The 23,426-nt window shown below is 47.4% G+C and overlaps 2 protein-coding genes across 4 annotated transcripts in view; both read right to left on the bottom strand.

Moving 5' to 3' along the window:
* LOC135897418 (neural cell adhesion molecule 2-like) overlaps positions 1-23,426 on the bottom strand; it is a 551,631-nt gene that overhangs the window by 283,554 nt on the left and 244,651 nt on the right. The gene's annotated exons all lie outside the window — the stretch shown is intronic.
* The window catches only part of LOC135897419 (uncharacterized), a 29,798-nt gene continuing 29,115 nt past the window's right edge, over positions 22,744-23,426 (bottom strand). The window contains exon 4 of the mRNA XM_070532668.1: positions 22,744-22,780. Coding sequence (XP_070388769.1) covers positions 22,744-22,780 — 37 coding nt within the window. The remainder of the gene's footprint in view (positions 22,781-23,426) is intronic.

The raw sequence follows: 23,426 nt of genomic DNA, 5'->3' as shown, positions 1-23,426 counted from the left end.
GCCTGTGTACTTTTGCTATACCACTTCTTAATCTGCACAACCGCCGTGTACAGATACGCAAACATAATAGAGCATCGCTCCAACATCTGTAGCTGTATTCACATGTGTCCTTGGCACTTTCATTTAATCTGTTGCGCAGTTATCGTGAGCGCTCAACACCAAACTTAGCTCTAATATGTCTTTCATTGTATATGTTTGTGTCTTGGGCTGGGGGGGGGGGGGAATCGCTTTCGCACTGTACGCAACGTGCGGGCTACTGGTATTCCTTACTGCAGTCAAAAAGATGTTCTAGGTATTGCTATAAGTGTGCAACGGACGCCATTTGCACTAAGTATGCTTGTCCACAAGAAAAGAGTGCCAGTTGCTGGAATGACCATTCGTGGAGGGCCACTGTGTTTCGGTGGTGGGGTGACTACCGCACGTCAGTCTTCAACCTGGACTACAGGTGAAGGCGATGCTACGAAAATACGGTTCCCCGCTAGTCGTAGTGCAGTCAGCTTTTTTTTTTTGGGGGGGGGGGGGTTGCTCGACTATTGGCCTCTGGAGAACCACATCGATGTGGATCCATGGAAAGACAGGGCGAACAAAGCTCATAATTTGCTCCACATTGAAAACTAGCGGCTACTTCGAAGAAATAGTGCTGCGAGCTGTAGCGAAACCGAACTCATCTTTCATTTTGCCAGTCGAACGTGGTGGTAAGTTCGAGAGTGGAGCCGCGAACCATGTGCAGGCATGCGGCACCTTCCGTTCTGACAGCCTGGTGTTGTTCCTTGTGCGTACCACATCCCTTCCTGGTCTTCTTTTCCCATCATGTAAGCAAACGACTGAAAAGGAAATACCACAGGCCAGCTAAAGACGTGAGTGAAGAACGTTTCACTGGGCAGTCTACTCCGACTTACTTGATTTCCTACGTGCCTCTCGATCTCTCAGTAATTCAAAGATCTCAGTTCCTCAGGACTCAAATAAAGTTCTCCTCATGTCATGTCGGGAAACAGGTCCATTCTGAATACCTATCTTGGTACTGCGGCTCCTATAGGAATTAATGAACTACCGTTAACAACAGAAAAAAAAACAGGGTGGAAACAGCGACGCAGGCCGCCTAAGAAAAACTGAAAGTTGTTCCCGTACTGGGGGATATAGAAGCCCGCTCGTACACCATGCAAGATGGTAGCACTAAGGCAGGCGTCATGTTCGATGTTACTGACTACAGCAATGAAGAATCTCAAAGTATGCTTTCCTCGACAGGGAAGGTCCTCGGCTTTCATCGCTTCGGCTGCTCGACGAGCATCAAGCTTTTCTTTCTACCTGATCATGTCAAGGTGAGCTATGTCAGACAAACATTGTGTTCTTATGTGTCCCGACGACTGCAATGTCGCAAGTGCCTAACGTTAGGTCCCGTCAGCGTTGTTTGCACAGGTCAGACGGCATGCCTCAGCTGTAAGGGCAGCCATGACATATCTGTGGGCACAGTGAAAGAAACGAAGTGCTCAAATTGCGATGGACCACAAGGGGTCAATCCCCAGAAATGCTCCAAACACAATAAGAAAGTGAAAATATTGAACCAAATAGCAAGGCCAGCATGTCACAGAAAGCAGCAGAAGCGTCAGTGCACCTTCAGAGAAGGCGGTCGCGTCGTCAACGTAAAGAAGCTGTAGCAACAAACAAGAGCCCCCTGGCTTCACCTGTGCAGGTCCAGCTGGAGGTGGTAGAATAGGCCTTGATTTATCTTGCGGATATGTTGAGTCAAACTAGAAACGCAAGCTCTGACTCGAATGCGTGGCCACGCTTGCAGCTTTGGACAAGGACCTCGAAATGTCAGCACGAACAACAACAGTGCGCTGAGACATCTATCGGACTCTGCCATAAAGGTCATGCTGCGGCAGATTATCGACACCCTGACGTTGCTACTCTCACGTTTAAATGCGCCAGTGGAGCATACAGGTGTGAGAATATTGCACGCTATAGACAACCTCCTGACTACGCTGCAGTAGCCTCGACAACTGGCCGCGAAGACGCGTGTACTGTGAAGCGTGCACGTACACGTTGCACAGAAACAGTGTACTGTGCAGCTCTCATCATGGAACTCATCATACTACTCTCCTTCCTCTTCACATACTATTTCTTTCGCTCCCCCAACCCTTCCCTATCGTGGAGTAGCAGGCAGAGGAACCTCACTCAGGCCGACCTCTCCGCCTTTCTGGCATTAAAGTTTCTTCATCGCTGTTGCTTACGCATGCGAAGATAGGAGCATCCGCTCTCGTGGACGCACGGACAACGTGTCTATTTCTCACTTGAAGGAACAAAGCCAAGTGCTAACAGATTTCCCTTTAAACCACAGGTGGTTTAAAACAGTCGATTATCCCCGCGGAATTTCTGCCTGTATGCTTGTGCCAACCGCCCCTTCACTCTGCTCCCGAGCGCACTCTGCGAACTTGCAGAAGGGTTCTTGCGTGGGAAGGTCATTTCACTAAGGGAAGCGACAAGGGTCCGAGCATAAGGAAGCATATCAAGTCAGGAGACTCCAATTTTAGCCCCGGCACCAACGCACTTAACATGACGTTGTTCTTCTTGCTCTCGTTATCTTATTGCTCAACGCTAATGAGAGGCACGAAAAACATTAATTATACAAAACATTAGAGAGCCGCTATAACGCGTCTGTTCATTACTCAAACTTCCCTGTCTTTCTCCACCGTTCCACCGACAAGCGGGAAGGCCAATTTAGGATGGCAAAAAAAAAAAACTAACGTCTACACGGTTTTGATAGATGCCGAAAGACGCAATAATGAAGGCGCTCTTTCTAGTCGACGAGAAGGGAAGCGAGAAGAAGCAAATAGAAAAAAAGAAGTTACAATTAAAACAAACAATACCTTCGCTCTTCTACGCTGTTCTCAACGGGTAATTACGCTAGAGTGCACCAAAATCTTGCCTTGTACTAGGTTTTTCTTCTCTTCTAAGCACAGTACACGAGATACAAGCGGAGCGCCCTGCGAAATATTAGAGAATTGCCGCTTTCTTGACGGTGCCACATTAAAGAAACTATAGCAGTCAAGAAGCTCCGGCATATTAGCCTAATGGAAGACCGGTACGACACGAATAAGGAGAAACGAAGTAAAGCGCGGTAAATTAATAGTGTGGGATCGAAGACGAAACGCTCGAGAGCACAGTAACAGGGCCCAAAACATGGCAGGGTGACCTGGCAGAGAGATACGGAGCCCCAAGCACGGGAGACCTGGCGCCCACAGCGACATGTCTCTGGGGGAGCAGCGACTCCTTCCCCGACTCCGTGTCGGTGCGGTCGGGCGGGGGCGCCGTTCTACGCATTGCGTTAAATGGAGTATATGTTATATCGAGAAGTTCCCAGAAGTGTGTTGTCTACGTTAAGACAAAGTGCGGTACTCATTGACCGCTCCATCGATGCAGATGCGAAGTGGGTCGGTGAACTCTAGCAACAATGTCCTACGCCGTTGGTAGAATCTATACTGGGTGTTTCACGTAAGTTGAACCAACCCTTTAAAAAGAGTGGTACATCTTAGGCGAATGCCTACGGAACATTTCTTGTAGTCTTCTAGAGTTGCTCAGAATATTTTGTGAGGTATGATTAGTACGCCAATTTTTCAAGTTCAGTGTCGGTTTTAGGGCACATGCCTTATTTGGAACAGTTGTAGAGGGTGCTTGGAAACACCAGATTCCATGACATTATTCTTTACGCATTTTTGCAGGCTCTAAAATAACCGCCAAATGTAAAAAAAAAATCATTCCGCATATGCACACTGAATCGCAACGGTTGTCTTTCGTAAGTGCTGTTTGCCATTGGGTGGTCGCCTTCGCTAATAATATGTTCATCATCGGGATAGGCTCGAATTTGCTCGAGCGAACAGCTATAGTGTCAATATTTCTACAAGCTCTGAGGTCGCCACTCACCAACTTACTCGCCAGAGGCGCTTTGAGTGCAGTGCACTTTTCTGCTGTCAGCGTGAGTGGCCTCAAACAACCAAGCTGCCTCTGCACGGCTCCACGTATTCTTCGGTGGTTGACAAACTGCCTCTGCGTGATGGCTTGTTGCTCAAAGGTTCTTGTCTGGTGATCTCACCGTTACTACGATTAGCAGTCACTGCTTCACGAGGGATATCAAGGCATTAATAGAAGCAAGGCCATTATGTGTCAGTATGGTAACCTGGCATCTCTACGGACAGTAACTCTCTGGTCGTCAACTGTGAGCAGTGTGCTTCCACTCGGGTTAGCTTTGCCGAAGCTCTTATCCCGACGCTTCTTCCTCGTCATCGATGGGAACTCCTCGGCAGGCACCTGTTTCATCGGAACGGAAGAACCTTCTTCCTGGTAGTTGACTGCTACTCTAGGTTTCCGGGCGTAATAACCTTGTGGAACTCAACTAAAGCTGCCGTGGATGTGCTCAAAAGCGTATTCCACCGTTTTGGTATGCCTTGTGAGGTTCGGTCTGACAATGGCCCATCATTCTCATCACGTAAGTTTGCAGTCTTCCTCCTGTGGATCACTTCATACAACGAGTTGCTCTCACTACGCCCAGTCAAATAGAGAAGAGAGAATGGTCAGGACTATCAAATACCTCTTCCACCTGGCTCTCCTCAGCTACAGGGGCACGTAGGTATCAGTGGCTTAAGCGCTGCTCAGCGTTTGAAGGGACGTAAGCTGAGATTGAGCGTACCCAAGGCAATATAGCACCTACAACTCGGCTGGCCGCCGACCGAGACAGTAGCTATCAGGGTTGCTTCATACAAACTGAAACAAGCAAAAAATTATCACAAATGCGGTCAGGCCACTGATCTAACGCCATTCCTGGTAGGCCAGCAAGTTTGGGTGCGGTCTGAAGTAATCAAACGAGCAGTTCTGAGCCCGGCGCTGGGAATGATGTAGTGGAAACGAAACAAGGCAGTGTTTTGCAGCGCAACAGACGTCCCCTTGTCCCCTTTGCTCCGGAATCGTGAGCATCGTCGGCATCATCGGAAAAACCTGAGCCACAGCAGCCGGTGGCCCTTCCCAATGCTGAAAAGCCGGACAGCTCAACGGAAACGAGCTACTTGGGACAGGCGCACGAATAGTCTCGTGATAATGACAGTGTTGTGCGAATAGTTGCCGGCGTGTGGTTCCGCAGGACCGCTTAAACTGATTAACTAAAGGGGGAAATGCGGAGGTCACCACTCACCAATTTACTAATCAGTGGCGCCTTTCGTGTGCCAACGGGTATGTAATAAAGTGGCGATAGTTGTTTGGGAGTGGCGTTGACTCCTTGCCTATCCGCGGCCTGCTTGGACCCAGCCCTCCAAGCTAGCCCTACCACTGAAGACGGGCCCTAGATTGTAGAGCTCTCAATTATATCTGCTAAGAGCGACGCCAGCATACCCGTTGTAAAAATGAAAGAAGAAAGAAAAAAATCAGATGAGGGCGTTTTGTTACGCTTTTAGCACCGGCCCCTCGCTTATCAAGACCGGTGTGGATTTCCATGTTCAACAACGGTGCTGACGTGGCTGCCTGGTTTACGCATTCCTTTCGCTCGGTTCTATGCCACTTTTATCATCCGCCGTTCCCGGTCGCCTTATCCCAGTGGTAACGTGGGCGCAGCGTCGCTTTGACATTTGACGTAGTGCGAAAATTGCGAAATGGGAGTGATACCGGAAAAGACATCGCTACAAAACTGCGGCCCAGCAGGGCGCCGTGACCGGTTGTTCACTTATTACAACGCACTCGGCTGGAGAAATGTGGCAAGAAATGGTGGCAAATTCAAGGTTGAGTCATTCTTTAAAATATTTTGTTGCCAGTAGTTGCGTCTGGTTATGTTCAATGAATATACGGGTAAGTAAGCGCATGATTGTATGACCTTATGGTCGTCACGCCCAATATGCTGCACATGCTTGTTATCATCTGGTAGACAAGCATGTATTTGCCATCATCATTGACGTTTGCATAGTTCCCGTGCAAGTGCGTGAACAGTTCCCTATAGTGAGAGACGTCACCAGAATATCGGAGCCTGTATTAAAAGGCAAAAAAAGCTCATGATCTAGAACTGTTTTTAAGAACAAGTTCCAGCTAATCATGATGTTGAACGTGTCATTAGCGAAAGCAACCGGCCAATGGGAGACCAGAATTACGAACGAAAATATTTTGTGAATTCGGCCCCTGCTCTGAAGAGCAGCAAGGGTCACTACAATCAAGAAGCACTGTCTTTCCCTTCGGGAGTATAATCGGCATATGTGGCATCTTATCAGAGAATCCAGTTAAATCGCGAAGCTAGATTAAAATAGATTCGCGATGTGGAGATATCATGGCTTCTAGGGGCGGTTGCTATCGGAAAATGTGAAACTGGGAGAAGAGCTACTGCGCACATCATGTGGCGTGTGAGTTCCCAGCCATGCTGTATTAAAGACACTTTTTTCTTCCCCTTGCCTGTTCACTAATTAGTCGAGATAACGGACTACTGCCGGCACTTTCTCCTCATCCCGTTTTTTTTTTTTCCTGTCTCACGGCTCCGTTTGAGCGTCTGCTTCTGTTTCATAAAGTAGGCCTCATATAAAATAAACAAGTAGAGAAGGAGAAGGAGACGGGGAGGTATAGTGTTCATTTTTGTTTGTCCAAAGTAAAGTTTGGGAGAAGTATACACAGGCAGCTGCGACTGTTCTAAGAGAAGAAATGGTGCTGGTATGAGCGAAGTAAATGAACCAGAGCTTTTGTCGTTATGCGTACAATTGCGTAAGATATATATACGCCACTCGCACCCCCAAAATTTGTGCACACTTGTGTGGCAGGCGAAGAATTTCTACTTCAATATACTGTCGACGATATGACAGTCTTTATCTCTCATAATGCAGTGAAATTTTTCTTGACTTGTTTATTCTCTATGATGGCCTTTTTATGAAGAACCAGCGCTGTGGCGGAGATTCGTGCTACTTTAACTTTGCCTTTGCCTTTTCGCACATTAATCAATCAATCAATCAATCAATCAATCAATCAATCAATCAATCAATCAATCAATCAATCAATCAATCAATCAATCAATCAATCAATCAATCAATCAATCTTTAATAATATTAAAAATAAGAGTATATAATACAGGTATAATACAGGAGGAAGTCCGAAGGTTACAAAGCGCTTGAATTTAATGCTTTTCTTTGGGTTTCTAAATTTAGTTCGGATTTGATGAATGACTACCTAGGTGAACTTTATTGTTGCATGGAACAATAGTGTTCATGTTATTTTTTTGTTTTTTTTTCTTCAGATATCTAGCAGCTCCCAATAAAACTTGTGAAAGTAATGGCCTGTCCGTAATATGTAAAGTTCGAAAATCTCGCAGGGGATTTTAAGTAGCAGCATTGCTGGCGCGCGGTGTATTTCCGTCTTCAGATCGCATGCGACACACTCATCTGGAAATATACGAACCACTCAGTGAGACATCTTACTGCAGATGACAAGGATTTACAAAAAGAAGGTTATTTTATATTTTTCTCGTTAGTGATTCCTCCTCAATGGGAACGCGTGTTCGATAGGAACTTAAGTTCGCGCACTCTGCCGCACTGTGTCAGAGCCAAACTCTCATAAGAGGGAGAAGTTTACGGGGGAGCCATATTGAGTACAGAACATGCGTTACGGGGCGACGACGACGTCACCTCGTCCAAGTGGGAGGCTGCCCTACGCAGTCCCGATTTTGAAGCCCTACTATGGGCAGTCCAACGGACCCGCGACGTGGAGGAGACGCTAGGTCTTGCTCTCCCGACGTGGGAGCTGCCCGCTACGTGCTAGTACACATTGCGATGGACCTCGATAAAACTTTTCCCTCCATCTATCCATGCTTCAGTTTAGCAGTGAGTAAATGAATTCAGTGTAGTATACTGAGAAGCACGGCGGTGATCACAACCAATTGAAAGTGTGCCTAAAATGTTCGACTTGAACTTGTTATAGCTTGTGGTGTACTTTCAAAGGGTGTTATTGTAGACTGTTCTTACTTGAATTGCACGTACACTACTAGTAATTGCGGCCCAAATTTATTTTTACGTGTCTCGCTTTTTTTTTCTTGCGTTACAAAGTGTTACTAGTTGCTGTTCAAATTGCATGTGTTGTAATTCTCAGTGTTTTAGCTTGAACTTTCCGTAATCTATGTGTGAGTGCGTTCCGATTTTCCCTCAGTTTCTTATTTTGCGTATTTCAGCCAGCCTATTTTTATGTGCATTGTTTGGCTAAGGGAGATGGATTAGATGGCATCACTCATAATGCCAACCCTTTATGTCAGGCATGCCAGATGAACACGCGGGTAGACATCAAACGCTTATTAAAAAAAAAAGATAAGTTTATGCTGTGAACAAACCAAGATGAAAGGGCAGTATAGGATAAGTAATGGTTGCGCACTGAGGACAACAAATGCACGTATTACTGTCCGCTTCCGAGAACCATCGAAAGATCGGATAACTGCGAATGTGTCAATGAACTAATTAACTGAGTAAGCTAGCTGATTGAATAACCACCTTTTGATAATGAAGAATACTGCCAGAACCCATCTCGCGATGGCCGTCGACGCTGATGCCAGAGAGAGAGAGGGAGATAGAGAGTACAGAGGACGGCAGGGAGGTTAACCAAAGGTAGTTCCGCTTGGCAACCCTGCACGGGGGAAATGGTTAAGGAGGATAAAAGAGAAAGAAAGTGGAAGGGGGAGATAGAAAGAAAGCGAGACGAGCACTAACAAAGCGCGTACACTATAGAGCGGTAGTGTGCGGCGTTCTTAAGGTCTATCGTTAAGCCCCGTAGACCACAGGAACCTTACTAACGCGACTAAGGCCTTCAACGCGGATGTTCTTTCAGAGCACTGTCCTAAAGCTTTCAGTTAATTCTGATAGTGGACGATTGTCCAACTCGTCTAGTACTCTGCACATCACTTGTCTCTGGGCACTATATCGCGGGCAGACACAGGTAATGTGTGTGAGCGTCTCTTCGCTGTTGCATGTGTCGCACGTGGGGCTATTGGCCATTCCAATAAGGAAATCATATGAGTTCGTAAAGGCAGCGCCTAGCCACGGGTGGTACAGCATGGTCTGTTCACGTTGTGGTGACCCAGGCGGGAGGTGCATCCGTATGTCCGGAGACAACGAACGTAAACGACACATGGTGAAAACGTTCGGGTCCCACAGGGGCAAAGTACAATCACGGGACATCAATCGCAGCCCAGCCGCAGCGTCTGTTCGCTAAACCGGAATGACGACTCGTTGACCGCTTTCATGCGCATATCGGGCGGCTTCGTCGGCGTGGTCGTTCCCACTGATGTTACAATGTCCTAAAAGTCATTGAAAGATTATGTTGTATGCCGTGTCATGGCTGTGATGATATATGTGCCGAATTTCTGAAGCCAGTTGTTCATTGGGTGCGTGGCGCATTAGGCTTTGTATGCACTGAAGGGCGGCCTTCGAGTCACTAAAGACAGTCCATTGTTGCGGTGGTTTCTGCTTAATGAAATCAAGTGTAGCACTGAGTGCCGCGAGTTCTGCACCCGTCGATGTGGACACACATGAACTTTTTAATTTCATTTCTTCAGATTTTGCGAGGATGAAGACTGCAGCAGCAGAGCTGTTGAGTTTCACCGAACCATCTGTGTAGACATGTTGCCGGAAACTGTGCACGTTGTGAATGTGTTCCAAAGTTGTTTGTTTCAAAGATTGCAAAGGCGCTCCGGCTTTGTTTCTGATGCCTGGAATTGTCAACTGCACTTGCGGCCGGTGCAGACACCACAACGGGTCGGATAATCGTGTAGCAGGCGTAAATTGTGATGGCAAGTAGGAGTGATGTCTTACAATACTTTTGGCAAAAGTTGAATGTGGCCTTTTTGCTGGCAGGCAAGCAAGATGGTGGGAGGGAATCCGAGTCAGGTGTCGGATGTGTGCTTTCAGGACATCTGATTGATGTAGACTGTCAAAGGAACGTCTCTGACAATGGCCAATGTCGCAATCGATGATGTAGTTTTTGGGAGACCGAGACAAGTTCGGAGCGCTTGTGCTTGTACACTCTGGAGTTTGCGGATAATTGTAATGCAAGTATTTCCTAGTGCAGGTAAGCTGTACCGCAGAAAGCCCAAAACAGTGCTTTATGTAGTTTTAACATTGATGGTACTGTTGCGCCCCAGGACTTCCCGCTGAGGAACGCAAGAAGGTCCGCAATGGCGGCCAAACGCTTTGTCATGTCCGAGAAGTGAGGGCTCCAAGACAAGCCTCTATCAATGATCACGCCAAGAAATCAGTGCGTTTGTCTATATCGTATAGTCTGGTCATTAATCCGCAAAGCATACGGGGCCATCGCTTTGCGAGACGTTGATGCAATTCGTATAGAAGCAATGCGGTCACACTATAGCTGCCATTTCGCGATGCCGCCGACTCTTCGCGTTAGAGGGTGCGAGCGCGTAACTATTATCTCTACGTGTTGCTTTGCGATCGGCTGACATTTCGTGCAAGGCACGAACTTAATAAAGCTTCGTACGGCTGATACTTGGATGTAAGGTACTCTAATCAGTGTTAGTAGTTAAGGCGTAGTATCTCGGTATGTGTTTTCAGTGCGAGTTTAAAACAAACGTTTATTTACTCAGCCTTTGCATCATTTAAGCTCGTAGTGTGTTTTCTTAGAAACGAGCATGCCACGCTATCCGACCTGAGCTGCATCGGCATGGAATGTGCCTGGGTATTGAAGAAGAAGTCGCTGCAAGAAAGCACACTAGGAGCTTGCCTGTTCTGCCTGTTCTACCTACTCGGCGATAGAACAGGCAGAGATGTTATCACGACGTGCCTCATATGTTGTACAGTTTTACGGACAGCATACTGATGTTGCTAGGTAAAATTGAATAGTAGTGGTACAGGTGTGCTTCTCTGTGTACAATTTGTCTTCAAATGAATATATCTTGTTCCACCTAACACACCAGAATTGACGCAACACCTTTGAACCATACCGATTCCTCAGTGTTTTTCTGTTGTTTGCTTTAGAACCGACTATGAAAACACAAGAAGAACTCGAATGAGCCAACTCGATATAGTGGACTTCATCTGAGCCACCCGAAACATACCACTCCCGTACGCGATCGTACGCACAATGCATGTAGTTAGCGAAGTTTACTGACAATGTAACCAGGAACGTGCGAAGCATACTGAAGAACGTTTTGATGCAGGATGTTATACATTCATACAACGCTTTTCGTATATAATCTAAGATGCCTTATCACTGAAACATATTCTGCCACTCGCATGCGCACTAATCGCAGAGCGAGTTGAGTGCTGACTGCCACGGCTGCTTCTATTATAAGTCGCTAATCGTGTTGGTGCGAAAGCATGTCAAACGCTTGCAACAGCTGTGTCTACTCCTGATTCAAGCTGAAAGGCAAAATGGTTTATGCTTATAACAAGAGCGATGTTGACAACCATACGAAGCAAAATAATTGAAAGCCTTAGCTACACATCAGTTTAGATAAAGCGCTTTGCCCTCAAGAGAAACACGAAATCATGTAAATTCTTTTACCTGGCTAAAAACAGTAATCTGGCTGTAAATGTCGCCAGCGTTCAACAGTCGTCGCCCTGATGAGGTTGCCCATCCTCAGTTTCTGGGCCCATAGAGTAACGTGCGTTATTCTCTTAAAATCGTAGAAAAATGATTTTGTACTTATCGCTGTTCTGTTCCCGCTAAAATTTGCAGAAACATTAAACTTTATGGTCTGAATCACATCATTAAGATTTAGCGCTGTTAGTTGTCTGGTTTGTCAAAAAAAGTGCTAATTTGTTTTCGTTAGCGGCCGTCGTAGCGAGTTATGTTTGAAATATGGCGGCTGTCCTTTCCGTCGCCTGCAGTATGACAAATCGCATGGCCTTCCAGATTTCTTTTGGCGGGAAGGCATCAAATGGTTCAATGACCGCAAAATACGGTGCCTGTAGCAGAGAAACGGCACCTGAATTCCCATTGGCTGCTAGACCCCACCACGTGCGCCCCTCGACGGAGCAGACGGGGCGAAAAGGAACACTTGCTGCCGCGCGAGGTGTTGCGTGAGGGGAAAGTGCATTCCCGCGACGCCACGTCATCCTCACTCTCGCAAGCCTGTGTTACCCACGCATTCCTTGTCCAGGCAAGCCCTCGCCCGTGTTGTAACTTCGCTTCGGTAATCGCTATAAAGAAATAATGTATAAAAAACAGCATACATTCGAAATTAAAAACGTTAGCGGTGGTGAGTTTCGAACCAGGGACACCATGCTCACAAAACCTAGAGTCTTAGCCGCTGTGCTAAACTGCTGCCTCCTAGACAGCAGGCCTGTGCACTCTGCTTTATGACATCATGTTACTTGGACCGAAATTTCCACTGCCAAGCCCAGTGTGATGAAAACGGTGACGTCAAAATCACCGTGGCTTACTCCGCAGCATCCTTATTAGATTCTACGGTAGTCGGGCATGGTAGCATGACGTCACGGATCGAAGTGCACCGGCCTTGCGCTATCTAGAAAGCATTGGCCAAGCGCATCAACACGCTCGCTTGCCCGCGAAGAGTTCATAACTCGAAGGATCGCTCAGCGGCGTTCAAATGGACATTAATGCTTTCGCTTTCACAACTCATAAAAAGGGCTTAGGTGTCCTCAGCTTTTAATTAATAACTCGGGGGTGCATTCGAAAGACGCAGACGAAGGCAACTTGGATATTTTTCTAAAGGAACAGGTAGAGAGAGAGAGAAAATGATAAAAAAATTGGAGGACGCTTAAGCTTCGCCTTCAAGAGTGGGACGCGACAGCGTTCCCGTCGACCCGCCAAGGGGTATAAGACAATGCGCTACGGCACAGCAATCACTTACGATGCGCCCCGCATCGGACTTAGCGCCCACCTATCACGCGGTGAGCGTCGAGCAACGCAGCGTTCGGCGCGGCAACGAAACGTGCGCCTGAGCGAACGAAACGAACCAAAGAACTCGGTGTCTCGGAGGGGAAACGATCTACGCCAGCCAAACGTCGTGATCGGCACGGGCAGAGAGATAGATAGTAATCTAAACCGGGAGCACGGCGAAGCGTCGTCAGGGGAGAGGGAGTCCCGCGACGCGCCTGGCAGCGGTCCCAATGCGCGCGCGGCGCGCCTCCTGTCGGGGCAGCGCCGTACATTGAGAGGAGGGGGTCTTCTGTGTTTGCCGCAAGATGGCTCTGCGTGTGCGGAAAGCGCAGAAGAAATGCAGCGGAAACGCACTTCGCAACTCGTGTAATTGTGACTTCTGTACGTTACATGTTCATAATTACCGATATACACCGCAGTATAACTTTCCACGGCTCGTTTCGAAGGCAACACCGCATTCACTAGAGGCGCGTTTGCACCGCTTGAAAGCATCGAACTCGTGGCTGAGTGGTAGCGTCTCCGTCTCACACTCCGGAGACCCGGGTTCGATTCCCACCGGGCCAATCTTGGAAGTTGCTTTTTATTTATGAAGCGCCTGCCGTGATTTATCGCTCACGGTCAACGCCGCCGACGCCGACACCCGACGCCGACACCGACGACACCGGCTTTTCTGCGACACGAGCTCCTTAACGCTATCGCGTTAAAAGAAAGGCAGGGAGGTTAACCAGGACTGAGCCCGGTTGGCTACCCTACACTGGGGAAAGGGAAAGGGGGACGGAAAGATGAAAAGAAGAGAAAGTCCACTGGAGATATCAGTCGGTCACTCAGTCCGAATCACAGGCGCTCACTCAATCCGGTCGCTTTCAAATATCGCAGCAGCGCTTTTGTGGCCTTTTGCAGCTGCGATATGCGAGGCCATGGTCCCAAGATCTTCTTCAAGGTGAACGGCTTCCCATCTAGCTGATTGAGAGCTGTGCAGAGGTCTTGCCTTTCGTTTTCATAAGATGGGCAGTAGCACAGTAGGTGTTCTATGGTTTCCTCGACACCGCAGGCGTTGCACTCGGCGCTATCAGCCATTCGAATCAGAAATGCATAAGCATTTGTGAATGCGACTCCCAAACGTAAGCGGCACAGCACTGTTTCCTCATTTCGCGGAAGACCTGGTAACAGCCGCAGTTGCATAGAGGGATCGAGGGAATGCAAGCGGTGGTGAGTGAATTCAGATGTGTGCCACTTCTCCAATGTCAAAGAGTGCGCTAGCTTGCCTAAGTGTTGGGCTGCATCGGTCCGCGATAAAGGTATTGAAACAAGGGTTGCTCCTTCGTGTGCTTTTCTAGCAGCTTCGTCAGCGAGGTCGTTGCCGGAGATACCGCAATGACCAGGCAGCCACTGAAACACGACGTCGTGTCCTTTCGCGATCATGATATGGTGCATTTCTCGTATCTCCGACACGAGTTGTTCACATGACCCGCGACGAAGAGATGCCAGAAGACATTGTAAGGCCGCCTTGGAATCGCAGAATATAGCCCACCGATTAGCCGGTTGGTTATTAATATAATCAACGGCACCTCGGAGGGCAACAAGCTCCGAACCAGTCGATGTTGTCAAATGAGAAATCTTGTATTGGATGCTTAGTGATCGTGATGGTATAACCACTGCGCTGGTGGAGCTGGTCTGAGTGGAAGAGCCATCCGTATATATGTGTATTCGATCAAAGTATAAAGTGTGCAAACAATCCAGAGCTGCTTGCTTCAAGGCCAAGGTAGGCAGGTCGGTCTTCTTTCTTATTCCTGGAACCGTAAGACGCACTTGAGGCTGTTTTAAACACCACAAAGCTGAGGTTGAACGTGCAGAGGGTGTGAAACCCGATGGTAAGGAGGCACGATGGATGCTGACCTTGTTGGAGAAAGACGCCTGTGGTCGTCGTTCCGGCAGGCACGCAAGAGAGCTTGACTGCATCCGTGAAACATGACGAACATGGGCTCTAAGCGTTTCGGTACTAATATAAGTCGTGATCGGATGGTCTTGAGCCATTACAATGGTTCCAGCTGTTGAGGCGCTGCGCGGAAGGCCTAGGCAAACACGTAGTGCCTGCGCCTGCACGCTCTGAAGTTCTCGAAGATTTGACTTGCATGTTTTAGCAAGCACGGGAGAACTGTAGCGTAGGAATCCGATGAACAGTGCTCGATATAACTGTAGCATGGAGCCCACTGACGATCCCCATCTTTTGCCGGCGATGAACTTGAAGACGTGAACAATAGATGTGAGCTTCTTCTTTAAGTGGGCAACATGAGGGCTCCAAGTAAGGTCTCGGTCTACAATGACGCCCAAAAACCGGTGACTTCTCTTGTAGGAGATAGGCTGACCATTGATGCATACCGGATAAGGAGTCATCGCTTTTCGCGTAAAAGCGACTAATGCACATTTGTCTGTTGAGATGGTAAGGCCTTGTGCGTGAAGGTAGTCAGATGCCTGTGTTGCTGCTTTCTGTAGCCGTGCGCGAACCTGCAGGCGAGTGACCGCTGATGTCCAGATGCAGATGTCGTCGGCGTAGATTGAAACACTCACTGTTTCCGGTAGGGATTCGGCCAGCCCAAGAAGCGCGAGGTTGAAAAGAATAGGGCTTAGAACACCACCTTGGGGAACGCCTCGGCATGTGTAGTGGTCGGTAGTCGGACCATGTTCCGTTCGTACGAACAAGGACCTTTGTGTCAAGTAGTTACTGACCCATCGATATACTCGTCCTCCTAGTTCTATTGTCAAAAGTGCGTCTAGAATGGTTTGATGGAAAACGTTGTCGTAAGCGCCTTTCACGTCAAGAAAGAGTGCTACTGATAATCGCTTCCGATATTTTTGTTGTTCCACAGATGTTACTAGATCGATGACATTGTCAATCGATGAACGACCCCGTCGAAATCCCGCCATAGAGTCAGGGTAAATCTTGTGGTGTTCAAGGTACCATTCGAGACGCATGAGGATCATACGTTCCATGAGCTTCCCGACGCAGCTGGCAAGAGCTATAGGCCGATAGGATGCCAGTTCGAGCGGTGACTTTCCTGCTTTTAGAAGCGGTACCAGACGGCTGCGTTTCCATTCCTGTGGGACGACACCATCTTGCCATGAACTATTAAAAATGCTGAGGAGTTCTCTTCGTGCTTCTCTGCCTAGGTGGCGCAAAGCAGTATATGTTATGCCATCGGGCCCCGGTGAAGACGAACACTTACAGAGCGCCATAGCAGCTTCTAGCTCTTCCATAGAGAATGGAGCGTCCATACTTGCATCTCGTGGGCCGGGGATGTTGCCTAGAGCCATGTCAGGGACTGTAACTATGCCGCCGGCGACGTTCGCACAAAATTCCTCTGCGACGTCTATCTCACAGCGGTTTTGATAAAGAGCAAGGGCGTTGAATGGGCGTCGTTGCTGGGGACTTGAGCAAAGACCCCGTAGGGTACGCCATACACAGGACAATGGCTTGCGGGGGTCTAGTGAGTCGCAAAAACATTTCCATCTTTGATCCGCTAGCTTATCCATACGGCGTTTGATCTTCTTTTGCATGCGCCGAGCTTCTCTGAGGTCAAGAATTGACTTCGTGCGCCTGTACCTCCTTTCCGCTCGGCGACGTAGTGCACGAAGCCTTTCCAATTCAATGTCATTCTCTGTACGCTTTGATGGATGTGTGAAGCAGCGTGTACATTCTTGCATAGCGTCCGCAATTATGTCTTCTAATCTGCGTGCAATATGTGTCTTGCATGTGTCTTCTACGCGATCTTGAAAGACTGACCAGTCGATTTGGCGAGAAACAACAAAAGGAACAGGTAAGCAACTGTGCCATGCGCTGCACTGAACGTAAGGGGGTTTTCTTATTGATTGGGATACCCGCCACTCGTGATAGCTATTGGCGGGATAACAATATTAACGCCGCGACAACGACCACATTGCGGGCGGTGCCTATCTGCGAGAACTTTTGTGAATACATATGCTGATGTTCTTTGTGATCTGACGGGAAGCCTTTCTCAGGAACAGACGGACCTCGCTGCGTTGAAGAAGGCACCTCTTTTCCGGTACTTGTTCGCAGGGGCTTACAAATAAACAAGGTGCTGTCTACCATTTGCTGGCAGCTTGGGCCTAATATCTGTTTAAAAGAAAATACACACAGAAAACAACGAGAAAAAGCAGATAACAGAGAGGAAGTTTTCACACAATGAACTGAAAGAGCCTCGCGTTCACAGCAAGGATCGCCGTGGCATTGTAGGCGACACGAAGCCTCCCACGCAAAGAAGGCGCGGTGGCGTCGCGCGGCGCATGTGTGCGGGGAGGGGGATGACAGCTTTTGGCCGAGCGCGGACAGCGGTTCAGCAAGCAGCAGCCGATGCTAATGCGAGAAGCAGCTGGAATTTTAAGCCCGCGCCGCCGTCATCTGCGGCGGATTGTTTGGACGGCCAGGAACCGGATTAGGGGACGCGTGACAGCAACATGGGCTCCTCCGATCTGTAATCGAAGCTCGGAGGAAGGGGAGAGCCCGCGGTCTTGTCGTGTTCGGTGCGGAGGCGGCCGATATGGAAATGGGGCCACCGGGAAGAGCATGCCGAGTGGCGGCACTCACTGCGGCGCCCGAAATCCAGCGTTCTGGTGTGTGGGCCCCGGCCCCAGAAGGCAGCAACCGCCTGAGGAACCCTCGAGATACCTACCCGTCTCTCTCTCCCGCGCTCTCTCTCTCCGCTCAGGGCGTGTTACCAGGCGCGGTGCGCGCCCTGGTTGCTTTTGTTTTACGTAACGAAGAACACGCTGTACACCTACAGCCGTGAAGGACGGGTGCAGTTGACGTCTTGCCTTCGAAACCGTGTGGTAGTACACGACTGTGGTTTCGCTTGCCACTCCCTTATGGCCAAAGTAGGGTGGGCAACTGGCATTACTTCTTCTGAATCACCCCGTTTTTCGTTGGCCTCTCTCCAGCCCCTCTCTCCGTCAGTTCTTCAGAATTACTACGCTTCCATCGCTCATGGGCCAATGTGGCCTGAGGGTGGCCGGTTGGGCAAATTGGTTCTAACTCGCAGAGGAGTACAATTTGTTCAAGCGTTCGCGATCTTAAAGTGATTTGAAAATTCAAGGCATCACTTATTAGCCGTATGGCTCACAAGCCATATGGCTAACAAATAGTGCTTACTACCTGTAGGAGGCATCTCTCGTGGTTGTAGAGCCATTCTTGCCGTGAATTCAAATGATAGGCCTCGTATTCTGCACACTTTATTTTAAAGCGACAACATTCATTGGGCTCATAATCTGGAGCCAGTTTCACATATCAGTTCATAACTTTATGTGCAAACCGCCGCGGTTGCGGCTATGGTGTTGGGCTGCTAAGCACGAGGTCCAAATTCCGGCCACGGCGGCCGCATTCCGATGGGGGAGAAATGCGAAAACACCCGTGTATTTAGGTGCACGTTAAAGAACCCCAGGTGGTCGAAATTTCCGGAGTCCCACGCTATGGCGTGCCTCATAATCAGATCGTGGTTTTGGCACAGAACCCCATAACTTAGTTAATTTTAACTTTATGTGTAGTTAAAATAAAGTTATATCCCCTATGTATTTCTTGGCTTTATTTCCATTTGGCTTCACATGGTTGTTGCTAAAGTTCCAGCCCTCTGTTCTCAATCCGTGGCACGGATTGAGAACACCTTGAGACATTGTGATAGTGCACGAAGGTTCCTGCTCCTGATCACGTACTACGTGCCGCTTGCGTTTGAAACAAAGTGCCATGATCCGCCATCTTGTGTGTGTGTGGTGCTGGCTGACACTCCAAAGCTACGTTTAGCGCTGGTATACAAATATCCGAGGAAGAGGATATAAGTACAGCCGCCGCCATATGTCATTTAGTTATAGCATCGTACGTATCATGCGGATGGTTATGGATTCGGTTCTCACAGGCGGCTGGTTGTCCTTCCTTCCACTTTCATCTCCCTTTTCTTTTGTTTTAGAAAATATAAAGCTTATCGTAAATTTGTGTTTCATTTGTATTTACTTCTGTATTTTAGAGAGAACAGAGAGATACGTTTACCACAAGCTCTCCGTGGCTTCATCGTCTGTTGCTTCACATACGTTTTACTAAATATGGAGCCTCTGGCTCCCCTGATTTTTCTCGTCCATAGCGTTTGGAAAGAACACGCGCCGATCAATCGTAATAGCGTTTTCAAAGCTAGGTGAGCGGACAATGGCATACACTTGGTAGGAACGTAACTTTTGAGCTCGGTCCCTCTATCTGGGCCCCAATGCCGCGATTTTGTTGCGATGTCTTTTCCGATGATATTCTTTTCGCGCTCATTCAGCGCTTCATCAGTGGTCAGGGTGACTCTCCACCCGCGTCATCAATAGGATCAGCCGGCCGTGAATGGTGGATGATAAGAGTGGTAATAATCATGGCCCAGCTCTCGCATGTAACATGTAGGCAAAATAATGTAATGATTCTACGCCGATTTCCTTCTTTCCGCTTCGTCAATGGTCTTAGCGCACTTTACCTATGTTATCAGAAAGATCGGCTAGTCCGAATTAGTGGATGATATGACGCGAATAAAATTCCCTGAAAGGTATTGTCGCATTGCACTGGCGGCGGCGCTCATCATCGCCATTGAAGCAAAACAACATTTACCCTATATACCTCGAGCAGTCTGATTCGAACTACTCCCTCAGCTGCCTGCACAGATGCACTAATCTAATGCGTTATCCATGAACCACATGCGATGATTTTATGGCGTTTATTACAAAGAGAAAACAGCATATGTGCATCAAGTAACAGCCAAGTGGTCCTTATACTGCCTTCTGAAGCCTCGGGTCTTACTACACAGATTAGAAAAAGCGCAAAGCAGCACTGAGATAAGAGCGCGTATCTAAAAGGCAGTAGGAAAAGCGTGAACTAACAAATTATTCTGCCGTGAAATACAAACGCGCTTCAAGAAACGTGCAGGTTACGAGAACAGTAAATGTGAAACAAATTCAGCGTAAATGCCTAAATGTATGTAGGGTCAGTTCCCTTCTACTCGCCTATAAAAGCTAATAGTATTTACACTAAATAAGCGCCATAGCTGCTTCTCTTAATGCATGAGCCATTATACATATAACAAACGGGACTTCGCATGATACCTTCATTCCGTAGGTCAGTCGTTATAAGATGGCGGTAAGCATAAAAGAAATCCTGCTTCCCGCGTGGTGTTCGAAATCACGACTTTTCGTTCGCGAACCACGAGTTCAATGCTTTACACTACTGCAGTCCCGTTGAAGTGATGGTATAGTAGTAGCTCGGCGCGCACTTGCGGTCAGCTAATCAGACGTGCCACTTCGCGCATGCTTCGCATAGGACTAGAGTCTGCAAAACGTTATGCATGATGTGAATCTGACAAAGACTATATGCAACGTGGTGTTACAAGTATGCACTGTGATGTTATGCGTGAAAGTAAGATATTTCTTTGTGTTCGCAGTCACATCCTTTGCGGGAATAATAAACTTGGAACACCTGACGAAGGTGTTTTGTGAACAAGCAGTCTCTCTACAACAGTAAGATGATATCAACACATTTTCAGTGACATAAAAGCGTCGTGAAGCGCTTGGGTAAATACATTTAACGGAGAAAAACGCAGGTTTCTCTCGGCTATCACCATTACATCTCCTTTGCTCTCGAAAACGAAGGTTGTCGTGGTTTTCTTGCTTTTCAATTGGGTTAGTGTAAATAGTGACGAATACTAAAACTAGATTAAAAGAGTTATCAAATGCAGATGAACCGTAATCGTAAAATCATCTAGTTCGTTGCTTTCTTTCTTCTTCGCTTCGCGGCATTCAAGAACAGAATTGCAAAGGCTGTATATCGAAGCAAGAAGAAGCAACTCTCCTGATTAGAGGTCTGCACGAAGGCTTCAATGTATACGGAGCAAGCTGTATTTCCCTAGAAGCACTTTGCATAAAGCAAATGTATGGCAAGAAGAATGTTGTGCGGCTGCGGGCGTGTACACACGCATATAAACCCTGCACGTCTCCGTGCACCGAACCAGGAGGAGCAGAGGCTGCTTCGTATTCCCTCTCGGAGCTCCGAACGGGAGAAGAAGCAGTCTCTTCGGCGTGTTCATTCAAATGCGGATGGCCCTGGGAGCTCCTTGACGCAAACAGATCGCTTCCACACGAAGTCCGTGGGTGCTCGAGAAGGCCGGAGCGCAGAGCAAACAAGGCAAACGGAAACGCGATACACCAAGCACTAAGGAGGAGAGATAGAACAGTTGATTCCGCTGCGTTAATTAAGCGCCGCGAGGCGGATAATTTGGCGCTTTCTCAATAATGGGCGAGGGCGAGTATCTTCCCTAGCGGCAGCCTTAGGTCATAAACATGGCGCCACTCGACTTTTGCTGCCTTGGGGTGAGTCACTTACGAAAGTAGTTCTCTGCAGGTGGTGAAAAAAACAAACAAAAGAAAACTATAACTCGCGTAGCGTACATGAGAAAGAAAAATGACAACAGTTATAAAAAACTGCGAAAAAAACGGCAAACGAGTAGTTGTTTAAGCGGCCTGAATCGAGCGATGTGAGATTCTCAATGCACACACAACCGCAGCGCTTCAACTTGCGTTATTTGAACGTTCAGCAGTTGCGTTCAACTTCATTCTCCTCGTTATTGTCATTTTCATAAGTGTAATCGGGATCATCACCCCCACCACCACCACAATAATAATAATAATAATAATAATAATAATAATAATAATAATAATAATAATAATAATAATTCTCGAGCGCTGTAAGACAATGGCAACTCCATTTACTCTTTCGCGCATCAAGCAAAACCACCTTACACTGAAAATTTCTCTTCTTTTTTAATGTTTTTATTTTGGCACTGAACCATGGCTCTTGAAGCTCTGAAGTTTCGCAGAAACAAAAAGGCACCTTTTCCTCTTCAAAATAACTTTCTCTGGCAATTGTTTAAAAATCTGGGCCCGTACATATTCCCAAAACTTCTCTTATATTTTTACGTAAAAGCATTTCCCCCTTGATTAAAATTCTGACAATGGCCGCTCATGATAGCGACCGACGTGATAACAACCCTGTCGCCCGGATGACGACCGATCACTCGAAGGATTCGAAATTAGTAATGCGAAGTATTGCTGGTCTGCACCCGCCATGGTTGCTTAGTCGCTATGGTGTTGGGCTGCTGAGCACGATGTCGCTGGATCAAATCGCGGCAACGGCAGCAGCATTTCAATGGGGGCCAAATGTGAAGACACCTGTTTACTTAGATTTATGTGCACGTTAAAGAACCCCAGGTGGTCGAAATTATCCCGGAGTCCCTCACTACGGCGTGCCTCCTAATAGGATCGTGGTTTTGGCACGTAAAACCCCCTGATATTTTTATTGCTGGCCTGTTTCAAGAATTCCATTAATAAGTCATGCATGCATACTATTCAGTCCAGTATCACGAACCAAAATGAGCATTTGACATCGGCCGGTTATTCGCACCTATTCTTCGATTAGTTACGGAGAAAACGTCGAGGTCAAATAAAAAAGCCGGTCATGGTGGTGCAAATTTCTGTGATTCAGCACAAAAGATGCAAGAGTGGCAGATATCCTGTTCCCGCATCAGATTAGTCGCAACGTAAAGCGCATTGACAACGTCAGCTTTTCGGCACCGGCAAAACCTTCAAGAGTGTGACGTGAGATCAACTATAGCTCAGTTTCCAGACAAGGTTGCATCACCAAGCAAAAAGGCAAGCTCGTGCCATGTGGTGAAGGCATCGTTTACACCATATCGCTGTCGTGCAGGATTAAGTACCGGTCAACCTACCGATGCCTAAATGAGCGGCTTCGAGAACATAGGAACGATGTCTAAAGGGTTCGTAATGGGCACCTTGGTGCGCATTCTCGCCGGTTTAGTTGCCGGCGTCTATACGATCAAAGTGCGTGTACCTACGAAAGAAGAAGAAGAAAAAAGATAGGCTCGCCAGAGAAAGCATCGAAGCGCAAACAATTTTGAAACATGCTGACAAGTGTGTCAGTGTGACTTCGTGGTCCTCGTAAAGTAAGGAATGCGAGTTTTTATCACGGAATAACTGACATGTGCGGCGGGATGCTGCTACAGGGTCGCATTATTTTGCGCTGTTGTCTGTATTTTAATACGATCAGCATTCTTGGTATACTTCACGCACTTTCCGCCATCTACGTCCAGCTCTAACCATATTTCACAACACGCAACTTAGTTCACTGGGTATGTGCCACTTTGTATGTGCAGCTCTTACACACTCATGATAAAATAGGCTGCTAATTGCGATAGCGTCGTCAATCATCCCCGAAGGATGGATGCGCCACCGATTCTTACAGCGAAGCTGTATATCGCTAGGGTTCCATGTATTTTTCATGTTTGTGCGTCAACAATAAAAAAGTTGAGCGTTGGACGATCCCGGAGATGGTGCCATAGCGAGTGGTCATACGGATAATAATAATAATAATAATAATAATAATAATAATAATAATAATAATAATAATAATAATAATAATAATAATAATAATAATAATAATAATAATAATAATAATAATAATATAATTTCTGTAATAA

The sequence above is a fragment of the Dermacentor albipictus genome, chromosome 1 (assembly GCF_038994185.2).
Source record: "Dermacentor albipictus isolate Rhodes 1998 colony chromosome 1, USDA_Dalb.pri_finalv2, whole genome shotgun sequence".
Taxonomy (NCBI): Eukaryota; Metazoa; Arthropoda; class Arachnida; order Ixodida; family Ixodidae; genus Dermacentor; species Dermacentor albipictus.
The sequence above is the reverse complement of the archived record's forward strand: the minus strand, read 5'-3'. Positions and strand labels throughout refer to the sequence as shown.